At 34.0% G+C, this 13,490-nt stretch overlaps 1 protein-coding gene across 2 annotated transcripts in view; it reads left to right on the top strand.

The window, feature by feature from the left end:
• The window catches only part of GNAI1 (G protein subunit alpha i1), a 32,631-nt gene extending 22,891 nt beyond the window's left edge, over positions 1-9,740 (top strand). For both annotated transcript variants that reach the window (XM_080340852.1, XM_080340853.1), the window contains exons 6-10: positions 1,367-1,495; positions 5,881-6,010; positions 7,241-7,394; positions 8,279-8,493; positions 8,590-9,740. In XM_080340852.1, the coding sequence (XP_080196978.1) occupies positions 1,367-1,495; positions 5,881-6,010; positions 7,241-7,394; positions 8,279-8,469 (604 nt within the window). In that variant the 3' untranslated portion in view covers positions 8,470-8,493; positions 8,590-9,740. The remainder of the gene's footprint in view (positions 1-1,366; positions 1,496-5,880; positions 6,011-7,240; positions 7,395-8,278; positions 8,494-8,589) is intronic.
• The last annotated feature ends 3,750 nt before the right edge of the window (positions 9,741-13,490 follow it).

Below are 13,490 nucleotides of genomic sequence, written 5' to 3'. Positions count from 1 at the left end.
ATTAATGGTCTCTTTTAGAAATGTGTCAAGCAAAGGTAACAATCATGATCTGTATTGTATGCTAGGGTACTTCATTAAAAAAGCAAAATAGTAAGGAATCAAGGCTGTGAGAAATAAGATGTGATAGGAGCAAGTAATGGTCAGTCAAGGAGGAGACAATGGAGGGAGAGGTGAGATGGTGAAGAAGGGCAGAGCAGTGATACCAGCCTTATAGGGCAATTTTTTAAAAGCTTTATCATTTTTAATTAATTTGTAGTATTTGAAGTTGGTTTCTTCAGTTTTTTAGAATTTAGAATTTTCAGTTTCTTTCAGCTGGTTCTTCAGTTTTTTAGAATAACTATACATAAATAAACATGCAGATGAGGTAACTGAGTGGAGACTGCAGCTGGATTAATGTAATTATAGGCATCCTGAATAAATAGAAATGTGATCAAATTATATTGAAAATATGGTAACTTCCAGCCTGGTTGTTACTTTTTTGCTGAAGTTATTCTAAGGATAGAGAGGGTAGATGGCAACAAGCTGAGCTCGTAATGACAGATCTCTTGACTTAGGAGTTAGCACTTCTATAAACTTTCTTCAACATGAAGCACTTCATCTGGAGGATCACTTACTTTCCTCCATTAACTTCCTTTGTTCTATTTTGTTGGTTTAGATACCCCTGCTTCCAATTTTGTAAGAAAACTGTTATTTTAGCCATACAATTGTATCCTTAAAATCACAAACTTTAGTTACACTGAGAGAAGAACATTCCTCCCCTATTTACTATGGGAAAAGCACAAATTAGATTTGTGTGGTTTGTAGAAATGCTGGGCTTCTTGGCCTTCATCACAAGAATTTTGGCAATGAAAGCATTCTTTTATAGAAAATGTGTGCAAATAGAAATTTTCGAAGTTAATTGTTAGGCATTAAGCATTTTCTTAAACACATAAATTCTGGTCAAAGCACTGAGTTCTTTTCATACCTATTATCAAATTGAGTAATTTTGGTCTTTGGTTCTAGTTAAAAGTAACTTGTAGCTCAGCAGGTTACGAAGATGAAGGGGTCTAGGTGGTGCAAGTAATATTGGCGTATGTAGAGCCATGTTTGCATTTTGGGATTTCAAAAGAAGAATTCTATGTAGTGGAGTCAATTGCATACATTTTTTCCCTTCTAGGATGAAATATCTGTCTCTAAAGCTTATTTCAAAAAAACTTGGAAAACTGAGGGGAATAGTATGTCCTGTATTTTGTCTTAACTCAGAGAAACCTATTTTACAAAAGTCAGGCACTATATAATGATTGGACCTAGAACTTATGTAATTCTTTGTAATTATGTTGTTACTATTTTATGAATAACTGAAAGTAGTATTTATTTTTACCTTCAGTTACTTGAATGACTTGGACAGGATAGCACAAACCAGCTACATTCCAACCCAACAGGACGTTCTCAGGACTAGAGTGAAAACTACAGGAATAGTGGAAACTCACTTTACTTTCAAAGATCTTCATTTTAAGTATGTAAATCATTCTTTGTGTTATCTATCTGTTATGGTTTCTGTAAAGTTCTGAAAGATGGATTTTCAGTGATGTAATTTAACAGATTTGTCTAACTATGACTTTGATTCCCTCTCTCTTCCCCCACCCTGCTTTTATTCTGAAAAAAATTTCTCATGCTTGACTCCATTTTTCTGAAGGGATGTAGGAGTTGTTGGAACTCCTGTAATAACTCAGAATGATTATGCAGATATTAAGTAATAACTGCTTTAGTTTTATTGAAGTTTTCTGTAAAAAAATATTTTATATGTAAATTAAATCTCAAAGTACTGTTTTCTGTCATGTTAAATAGCTGTTCTTCTGTCAGATTCTGCCCTTTAAATTCAGTTGGAGAGGAAGAGACTTAGAAGTATTTTCTAGTGTTGTATGAAAGAGTAAATGCATTTTCCTGAAGAACCATTTTCAAATGTGTTGTACTTTAAGGTAGTACTTTATTTAGTGATGAAAATCACGATTTACTTTCCTGTGGTGTGAGATTTACAAATAATGTTAATATTCTGAACATTTTATGTCTAAAGACATTCTATGATGAAAGCATAGGTTAATATAAATGTAATAAATTTCTACCTCCTTCTGATTTGGAAGAATTAAAAGAAAACTCAGTACAACTCACGTTACATCTGCATTTAGATTGTGCAGAGATTGTTGTCAGCATGTCTATACAATATATTTGTTTAGTATCTTCATGGAAAGTTGGGTTTTTTCATTGTCAATGCATTGCAGTACTTGCTATATCAATGCTTAAGACCATCAGTATTGTGTAAATATGTTGTTTCCTTGTTTTAGGGTTTAAGCATACAAAATTCATATTCATCCATGAAATAATATCTGCCAAATGGAAGCGAATGTCTTGCAAACCTAAGGAGGGGAGTCTTTATTCAGGCCCCTAGAGAGGTCTTCAGTATTCTGAGGAGCTATCCAATTTCTCACTCAATTTCCAATGTTCAGTTCTCTTTTGTAGATGGGTTTAAATTCTTCTACACTCTCAATGAATTTGTATGCAGATTGCTACTTCCAGGCTGTACTGATTATTAGAACAGTTACAAAGACCGTATGATTATACTTCTATAAAACGTTTAAGTTTAAAACAGGCCTTTAGGTGTGCTTAGCTGTAATGTTGTACATTTAAACACCTGTACAGCAGGTGTTTAAGTTCTAGGTGCCTTAGGAGATAGGCTCAATGAGTTACTGGAAGGGCTTGAAAAAGTATATTCTTGCATAACATTGAAAAGAACTGCTAAGATGAACTAAAGGCATAAAAGGCTTGATTATACCAGGTTGAGGGTACATAAACATGACTAGCTGTGCAATATTGTGTACTTCAATTTTTTTCTCATTATCTTTTCTTTCATGTTCTGCTCTGTGTGTTCTTTGAGGTTGAGCCTCATTTCAGCCTTGTCTATGAAGCACTTAGCTTTGATTATTGATTCAATCTAAAATGCAAATAGCAACTCATTTTCATCCTGTTTCCATAGATAGTTTCAGAAGTTGAGTCTGATTATTTACTACTTTTGTCTTCAAAGAATACCTTATTTTGTAGAAATCTTCTTCTGATAATATAACAAATTCTTATGAAAAATCAGGTCTTAGTGTAAGATTATAAAACATTAGCATTAGAATTAACAGAAGTAATTGCTAAAATTTAAGGTATTAATTATTAAGGTATACATGTACAAAATATTTTCCTATGGATGTGATCTTTAAAATGTTTTAAAGGTGGCATTATTCCATTGTGGAACATTAAATGGGCGAAGAGCATTGTCACTTGCGTGGCAGTATATGCAAGTAGAAGACCTGAATTGAGGTCATTATGTTTCTCACAGTTTTTGATCAGAAAGCCAGGGGGTCTTTGTTTTTTCTTTTGATTTGTTTCCTTCTCTAGTTATTTTTACTGGGGGTTTTTTATGTTGTTTTGGGGTTTTTTTTGTTTGTTTTTAAATAGAAATTGAGCAACTCGGAACACTTGGAAGATTTCTAAAAATAACAACTGTAATTGAATCCCTTCTAGTGCAATTTACGTAATCATGTAATACACTAACATTAAATTGGTAGGTTTTTTATCTACCTGTTCCCTCTGGAGTCTTACAGGCCATAGAAGATAGGAAAGGGGGATAATAAAATATATGGGTCAGTTTTAATAAGTGTGTAATATGTGAGACTTTCCACATATGTATCATATTTTTGTAAATACTCACCGTGCCTCAAAGAAAATATTTCTCAAATTCAGAGTCTTTCGCAAGGCTGGGGACTGGAAAGAACAACTTACATAACTTTAAAAAAGGAACTAAAGCAATCATAATAAATATCTGGTGTCCTTTTGGCCCATATCACATTTTATATGGGTACTGGAATCATGTTCTTTGCTTAAATAGTCTGAAAGAAGCAGAACATAGCAAATCTGGCCACACTAGCTTTCAGAAGTATATTGTGTTAATGAAAGGACCTTGCATAAGTCCTTAAATTTGCACAGTTGCAGGTAAAGCATTCAGAAAGCTACCCATTTAATAGAGCTAAGTAACATAGCTTAGCAGAGCGGTGACTGGGGAAGTGTCTTTAATGCTTTATGTTTTGTCTTAATGTGGTATAGTCACCTTGTAACTTCATTAGGGAAGTCTGGTTTCTTGAAATAATGGAAAGCCGTTACAGCATTTCTCTAACACCTTCATTCTTTAGATAAGGGAGGTAGATTCAGCTGTTAAAAAATTCAGTTTTTTCAGCAGTGCCTTGTATGCCTTTATAGTTCATCATAGACTTTAACTTGCATAAGCAAAATATGGTTCTTTTGAGTAGTCAAACCATGGATGTTACCATGAATTTTAGCACATGAGGCAAGTGCTTGAAAGATGGGTGTGTATACCTTCCCATATTGGAAGGAAGAATTTGTAAATAATTCGTTCAAAACTTTTTAAAATTCATGTGCAGATTAAGCAGCTTCTATGAATGTTTCAATCTTCTGGAACTCTGACTTAACAGGCTTCAGTATGACTTCTAACAGGACAGATGGAAAGCTTATGGAGTTTAAGATCACTCTATTCAGAATAGCTAATTTTTCTGAAAGGTGCTTTCAGCTTTATCTCTTTTTTTAAGAATTTTGTATGCTAAGTAGATTTTTTTTTTCTTGTTCTTCTTCTTTTCTGTGTGTGTCTCTTTCTCTGTATTCATATCACATGGAGAAGCAGCTTTATTTTGTAAAACAGTCCATGTTCTTATTACTTGCTCTTGAGCTGTTTGCTGTGAAACTGTGGTGCCAAAACTTCATCTAGTACTAGATTTTAGTATATAAAAATGTCAGTGATGAGTGCAAAAAGATCGTTTGCATAAAGAACTGGGAGTTTGTGAGGTGCACTATTAGAAAGACAACCCCAAAAAGAGGCAGACATCACTGTGAAATACACTGTGGGCAGAGAGGCTATTCTGAACTGGAGCAAGCATTTCCAGCTAAAATCAGTATCTGCAAATACAAACTGGAAACCATACTTAATGCTCTAGAATTTGTCCGTCTTCTGCATGTTTCCTCTCTTCCCAGGATACATACTGGCAACATAGTCTGAATAAGCCAAAATCATACAATGCCTCTTGTGCAGACCTATTTTCTTTACATGTTTTTGCTGTTATTTGAAATAATACTTTTTCACGATATCGTTTTTATTAATATGGGAAGCTGTGCCATGTTTTCTTATACCTCTCAATAGCGATATTGATTGTAATATTTTTGCACTGAGCAGTGCCGTATTATTGAAGTAGGTGAGATCCATGCAGATGGACACTATAGTACTGCCATCAGCATAAAGCATTTAATTGCTTGTGTTCCTTAGAAACTGTTGTCCGCAACAAAGGGAGCAGTTTTCTAGTTCAGTTTCTCAGTTAATTTTTCTGTCTTGTATTGTATCCTGCCCTGTAAAGAATGAGAATTGTTGTTTGACCCTACATGTCCTAGCGGTTACCTTAAAAGATACTTTATTCATTCATTTGGACTAAAGGTTGAATAACACTTTCATCTATTTTACATTTAGTAAAGCTAACTGTGTATTTTTTATAGATTACAATTAACTTTGTTAATGAATTATGCTATTGTAAATAATTTGTTTTGTTTAGCTTTCATATCACACTTTCATGTCACACTTGTGTTTTGTAAAATGTTGTATAGGAAGGCTTTTAAGGTTTTATTAAAATTGGTTTTTTTATTCTGAAATGTTAAGTAGTAATAAAGGTTGCAGATTTTTATGCCTTCTCAAAAATTTTGTGATCAGACTGGCACAGGTGATAGTTTCAGATTTTGTTGGTTAACATTCAGAAAGCTAGACAATCCGAAGTTCATTCTTTGCTTTGCGCTTCTGTTTTGCAGAATGTTTGATGTCGGTGGCCAACGATCAGAGCGGAAGAAGTGGATTCATTGTTTTGAGGGTGTTACAGCAATTATTTTTTGTGTGGCATTAAGTGATTATGACTTGGTCTTGGCTGAAGATGAGGAAATGGCAAGTACCTTAATGCTGAAGAAGGGAATAGTTGTTGGATAGAACCTAAATAAGTTTGAAAGGAAAGCTATAAATACATCTTTTGGAGTATTGCTGCTTTATAGAATGTATGAGTTTTGTGTAAAAGATCTCAGAGAAATGATGATAGAATTCATACTTTTGGGTTTCAAAGCATTTCTTTATTCTCAAAAGGAATACTATGAGACAATTATTCTTTTCAAATACACTGATGTTTTAAAGGATGCATATATTAATGAGGATAGATTGTCAGTAATACACATTTTAGTCTCTATGGGTGCTAAAAGTGTATAATAAGAAATTGTTTGACTTACCTGTTTGTACTTTAGCACATGTTTTATTTTCCTTTCTTTCCTTAGTCTTCAGCTTTTGTTTCTTTCTAAATGTGTTTCTCTGATGTCTTTCCTTAGTCGCAGAAATTTTGCTCTTCCTTCTCCCTTCCAACCCCCTCCACTCCCTCTCCTCTTTCAAGGTGTGATTTCTCCTTTGTGTGTACTCCTCGGTATACACAGAGTGTGTGCTTTTTACTAGCTGACTGGTCTGAAGTACTGCTTATCTATTGTGTGAATCATTAATAAACTTTTGTGTTCTTCCTCATATTCTACAACTTCTCATAGAACATAGGGGAGGAAAGAGAAATTAAAAAAAAACACCCTCTCAAGTCAAACGTAGTCAAAGAAGGTCATAGCTAGCATCCTGCTACTTAAATGTGACTGGAGCTTGGCTGAAGTTAGATAATTTTTCTATAGTGTTAAAAATTAGGATAGGAGGAAAAATATCTGCACACTTGATTCTCTAGTTCCATAGAATTTATTATTTTTTTTTTTTTTACTGCTGGAATCTCAATGAGGTGCAGAATTTGGTTTTCAATTTCTGAAAGATCTAATCAGTATAAAACTAATTCAGGTAACTCAGCGACTCTGTAGAATATCTCTGCTGGAAAATGTGAAAACACGCAGAAAACTTCTAAAATCTTAAACAGCATAAGTCTAGAAATTAGAAGGGGAAAATGAAAGTAGTTGCTTATACTTGTGGAAGTGTTCTTTGTAGTGGTCTTGGCCTCTCTGTATATCCTGTGGTAAAATATGAATCCGTATGCTAGAAACTTACTTTTGTAACTTCTCTAGTTCATTTGTAACTACTCAAAAATACATATCCTGATTTTACTACTGAAGTCTGATAAAATACAATGTGTTTTTTTTCCAATTACAGAATCGGATGCATGAAAGCATGAAATTGTTTGACAGTATCTGCAACAACAAATGGTTCACAGACACTTCTATTATTCTCTTCCTGAACAAGAAAGATCTTTTTGAAGAAAAAATCAAAAGGAGTCCTCTCACTATTTGCTACCCTGAATACACAGGTATTGGAGAGATGCCAAGTTTTTGGGTCTTTTTGTTAAATTAGTTCATTTTTGATGCACAAATGAGGAGTTTAATGGCTCCTACAATACTTAGATGAAATAAAGCTGAAGATGGTGGGGAGATGTTTTTATGGATCACAAATAAAATACGGCTAAGTCAGATGAACCTTTTTAACCAGGTGAAGTGCTGGCCCACTGATACCACTTAAATGTTACTGCTGCAACTTTTTTCAGCCTAATTTATTTAGCCTGTTCTTTTTTTTTCTCATGTCCTGCAGGTTTTGTAGTTAGGTGTAGTTTTTTTTCACTAGCAGAAATCCCTGAAGATACATGAGAATTTATTTGATCAGGGAGTGTACTTATGTGTTAGAAGTAGGTTACTTACTTGGGAAATACATAGCAAAAGAGGATAAATTAACTGAATGCATCTTAGAGCCTTTGTTTTCATTGTAAATTCAGACTATGCCATTGTGTAGAAAATAGCATGTTTGAGGTAAAAAGCTCAGGGGAAATAGGGATGTCAAATCTTTGGGAAAAACCCAAACCTTTTTAAAGCATAAAGTAAGTAACTTGAATGAAGGAAACAAATATCCTACTCTAGGCAACACTGATGGGTCATTGACTAGGTCTGTCTGCCACTTCAGTAAATGGAAAGGCTCTTCCTGCAGCTGGAATTGAATTGAGCTCTTAGTTTCTATTCTTAAAAATGTATCCAGAAGGCTTCCTTCAAGTTTTACTTATGGTATCTTAAAACAATGGTTGTGGAATTACTCCTCTTCAGGTTTAGGTTAACTATTTCCAAAGAACCACATCCTTCAGAGATATATTACATCTTGTTCTTTCTCAGTTTGAAACCTGCTTACTGAGCAATTTTTTCCTTCTAGGATCAAACACTTATGAAGAAGCAGCTGCTTACATTCAGTGTCAGTTTGAAGATCTGAACAAGAGAAAAGACACAAAGGAAATCTACACTCACTTCACATGTGCCACAGACACAAAAAATGTGCAGTTTGTTTTTGATGCTGTAACTGATGTCATAATTAAAAATAACCTTAAAGACTGTGGCCTCTTCTGAAAACAGACAAAAGGCTGTTAAATGGTAAATTACATGCCTGAAAACAGGACTTGGGCATTTGGAATATGCCCATGTAAAACCTGCATAGGTATACTGAATTCTCTTTTATTTTATTTCTAGGTTTGGAGAACGACTTCGCACAATTCTAATCTGATTCTTTTCAAGGTGAAAGAAATATGGAATACATTGTGCTGAATGATAGATCAGTACTGTACTTGCCTGTTTTAACAGCTTTATTTATGTTTGTCTTGTAAATTTAAGTAATTAGTTAACACTGAGATGTCAGTTGATTGTATGTAAACTTATAATTGTAGTAATGTATTTGTATAAATGTTGAACGGAATATTTTAGTAACTTGATGTCCTCTAAAATTTCCATGTTTTATGAAGATACTCTTAGAGGAGACCGACACTTTTTGCCTTTGGATTATTTAAACATCTTGTAAAATTAAATTTTCTTTTCGTCTTAAGGGTGCATGCTGCCTTATTCTTTACTTTTGTTGGTAATACTGTATATGGTATTAGCTTTTTTGATATTTAAACAGCCTTGTACACCTGCTCAGATTTAAAAAAACATAACCAATAAAACTTGTTTTTGCCTTAAGTTTTGAAAAAAATCTTTTTATAAATTTAAAGTAAATGCAAAGATTATTTTTTAAATTGAAGTGAAATCCACAGTTTATGAAATCTGAGCTTTGCAGTCTCTGCAGTGCAAGTGTGGCAACATGGAGTAATTTAATTCTAAGGTTCAACTATCATTGAAGCTGATGGAAATGTGAAAAGGAAATTGTTAAAACCATTCATATCAATAAAAAAGTTTGAAACTGTGGTCTTTGCTCAGTGGAGTGAATGGCAAAATTACGTTTGGGTTTTTTTTTTTTAGTAGACTGTTAACAAAGGCTGGACTTCAGAGTGATATTTTTTTTTCTGCTTGCTTAAGTAGGAAAATCATTTTCTCAAACTTTTTGCTGTTTTCCTGGTAATAAAACTAGTTTGATAGTTTAATAACCGTAGAAATATCAGGTCCTCCCACAAGACATGGCACAGTGGACTCATGGTTTAAAGCAATTTCCTGTTGCATATAAAAAGAATCTTCAGTATTTTGGATAGGGTGTTTCAGTGACTTGCAAATGGTGATTCTTTAATTTCCCCAATAACTATAATTAAAGTCTTACATGTTTTTTTAACTTAATAAGGAATATGATTTTTCTGGTTATGCTTTCATTATGTCATTTGCTATCTTAGGTACATATCATCCATTGCCTTATGGGTAGTGCCAAAACTGTTTTTTTTAATACAGATTTTAAAATGAATAAGCTTCTATTTGTAAATAAGTTTATGGATGGTTGTCTTAAATGTATGTCATCTAGAAAATACAAATCTACCAAACTTGGAAATAAAATTTTCTATAATTGTTAAAATATTTCAGGCAGCTACAGTACACCTTACGTTCTTTGAGAAGTAAAGTCTTTGAACCTGTTGCTGTTTTTTCTGTAGTATTTTAGCTTTTTCGTTCTTAGAAATGTTCAACCGAAATATTTAAGTAATTGTTCTGTTATTTTTAATTATGTGTGTTTCATTTAGCCCTCAGCTTGAGTAAAACTTATCTGCACTACTCATTCTTTAATGCTTTCTTTGTTAGGTACAGAATTGCTAAATGCGTTTCAAATGAAAGATTAGAAAGGAAAACTTATTACTGGAGGTTGTTAAATATATTGGTACAGTATGAGCTCTTTCAGCAGTTATGGTAAGCAATCTGTATATCCTGGGCTGCTTTTAATTGTGCTTTACAGTTCTGGATACATAATTGATTTTAAATCTCGTTGAACTACTTTGTGGAAATTGTATTTACACTTACATTCAAGTTGTTTTTTGTACTTAATGTGAAACAAAAAATTGGGATTAATCAAATTACATAAATAAATCTAAATTTTGTGCCTTGCTTGAAAGAAATGTTTTTTCGTTAAATGTGCTGATTGAAGTCTTTTTGCATTCATCCTGTGGAGATAACTAGGTAGTAAAAATTAGAAGACAGGAAGTAAAGAGTAAATTCAAAAGCTTTATGCAAGAAACAGTAACATGAAAAGGAACATAAATTGATGATTACTGTTTAATGCCTAAATGTTTTCCTAATAACTTCAATTGGAGAATTTTTGGAATTTCATAACTGGTGTTTTCTGAAGTATTTACGGCTTCACACAGAACAAAATTGTGAAATGCTTTTGCATGCTAGTCCAGGCAGCAGTGCTTGTCTTTTCTGACTTGATGAGTGGACAGTGGGTACGTTCCTTTACAGCTGCTCTGTAGTGATTGATCAGTCTTTCTCCTGAGATGGAGGTTGTCAGCCTAGGCCAGTGCTCTAGGAAAAGCTACAAGAGGATTTCTGTGTAATAGCGGGAGCCACACACTTAATTTTTGCTGCTATTGTACTAAGGCTCTGTTCCATCTCTATTCTGTCAGGAGGCTGCTTCCCAGTCTGAGAGCACTGCAGAAAATAGAGGAAATCCTATAGGTCTGCCACTGTCTGAGAAGAACACTCTTGTCCCTCAGTGATCTGAGACTCTGTTCTCTTCTGATTCTCCAGTCCTCTCATTTCTTCATGCGAAGTATCCAGGCAAACTGCTTTTTCTAGCCTTACACATGGAAGCTCCCTCTACTTGCTTAGATATTACTTCATATTATTTTTAAAATTCCAAATTTAGTATATGTAGTGAATTACAGCCTTGTGGAGGCTTCTCCAGCACCCATGGTGATGTGAGCTGTGGTTGAAGTCTCTCAGTAAAATGCAACCATCACTAAATATGTGTTTATTTTTAAGGGGCTTAACTGTAAGAAAACATGGTTTGGAAAATTTGGTATTTTGCTTCATGATGCTACCTGTTGATTTTGGAGGAAGTTTGATGTTAAATGTAGTAACTTCTTAGTAACTGAAACAGAGTCTGGAATCATATAATGGGAATAGCATAGCATTTGCTGGATTGCCATTTCTGTTTCCTTGTATGCAATTAGCAGCTTCATGGTTTAAATTCTACATAAAACCTTAGGGAGCAAAAGAGATTAATCTGCAGCATGCTGAACAGCATGATGGTGTGTATTTAGAATTGGGGAAAATAAAAAGATAAGTTTTGTTCCAAATCAGGCAAAAAGGAAACCCTACCAAGATGCTGGCTGTCCTACTGTGTGGATGTCTTTTGAAGAAGTTATTATACTTAATACTAGTTTTAGTAATAATTTTCTTGGACAGAGGCGTAATTCAGATTATTTTTTAAGGTGCAGCCCATGACTTGAGATTGATGTGTAGCAGTGGAATGCTATACCATTTTTGGTCATATTCCTTTTGGATTTTGGGAAGGAAAATTGTTGAGCCCAGAGTATATAAATATAGTTCTGTAGCAGAACAATATTTCTGTAATGCAATGCCTCAATTCTGAAAGAATTTTCAGAGCAGCTGTTGCAGAAGAAAGATATATGTATGTAAGGATGTGCTGATCAGAATGCTGTTTGAAATTTGACTTTGTTTTTAATCGTAATGGAACAAAAGATGTTTAGGACCAAATATGTTGTCAGTGGAAGTCACTGCAGCTCCACAGAACTGGCTGTTCCCAGCCAACTTCTTTATTCTCCCACCTATTCTTTTTCCTTCCATTAATAGAGAAATTTGGGAGGAGGTGGTATCCCTGTGCTTTCCCTCTTGCAGGTTATGCTTTTGTGTAGATATCTAAGCAATGGGCACCTCAAATCCTGTGGAATATGCCAATCTTTTAATTTCTTCTGCAGATAATAATCCTACATACAGACATCTGTATGTTCTTTATTATGGTAATGTGAGAATATGCAGACTGATCAGAGAATAAGTAACTGTACTTGAAACTGCATGTGTTTGTATTGAAAAGAATTATGAAAAGTCTAGGAAACCAGGAACTTGAATGGGTGAAGTTACGCAGCTGGTAGTTCCAGAGTGATAACATGGTCTGATCAGGAGTCCTTACAGTATGACACAGAGCACTTCTCAAATACCTCTTACAAATAAGTGCCCTCGTTTCTACAAAATCAGAATGAACTTTGAGACTGTACAGTGAGTAGGAGATACATTTTAATAGATACCAAAATGCTTCCAGCAGAGTTTGGCCATTTTTCAAAGTAAAATAACAGTTATTTTAACTAAAACAAATAATCCATCAGTTTTGCATGTAAGCTCAAAGGTGTAATAATTAACTTCAGGAACCATAATATCTTACTGTGAAAAAAATATATGGAGGTAGAGTTGCAAATCCTGACTCTTCCTCTGTTGCAATGGAGTGATTCTCTTACAATGTGACAGAAAAAACAAAGATCTATTCTAAAAATTCTGTGAAACTAAGTCATCCTGAGAATGTTAAATATCTTGAAAAAAGCTAATACTTGTCCTGTACGCCAGGATTTTTTTGGTAGATTAAAACAAAGATACAGCTATTCCTGATTCCACTAATCACAAACTTGAAATACTTTGTCTATCTTTCACCAAGAGCTTTGTTGTTAAAGGAAATATCGTTTTTCCAATGAGAATATTAATAGTATTAACTTTCTGTAAATTTCCAAAGCTTATTCTTTTCAGATCTTTGCTCTGAACCAAAGCAGATGAACTCATTTGCCTGTATCCTGAAAGGGTCCCCTAGCCAGCTGTATTATGTTGTGTGAGACTCCAGCTATCTCCCTCCTCTTCACCTTTGGTAACAAAATCATCCTTTTGCACCCTTTTTCCAGACACCATCATATTATTGTTATTATAGTTGACAATGTCTTAATTCAATTTGAAATGAATTTATCAATTATTTTTTTGAGCTACTGGCAAGAAGGAAAAAGTTACAGGATTGCTAAGACTGATCTAATCATACATTAGCTGCTTCTTTGTTGAGCTGGAGGGCTTCAGCCTGATGAGACCTGTATGGTTGCGTATTTTTAGTCCTTCATTCATTCTTGCAATTCTTTTCTGCATTAGTTTCCAGTTCTTTTTGTGTATCTTGAATTGCAAAGCTATTTATA

This window comes from Nesoenas mayeri, assembly GCF_963082525.1.
Source record: "Nesoenas mayeri genome assembly, chromosome: 1".
NCBI lineage: Eukaryota > Metazoa > Chordata > Aves > Columbiformes > Columbidae > Nesoenas > Nesoenas mayeri.
The sequence above is the reverse complement of the archived record's forward strand: the minus strand, read 5'-3'. Positions and strand labels throughout refer to the sequence as shown.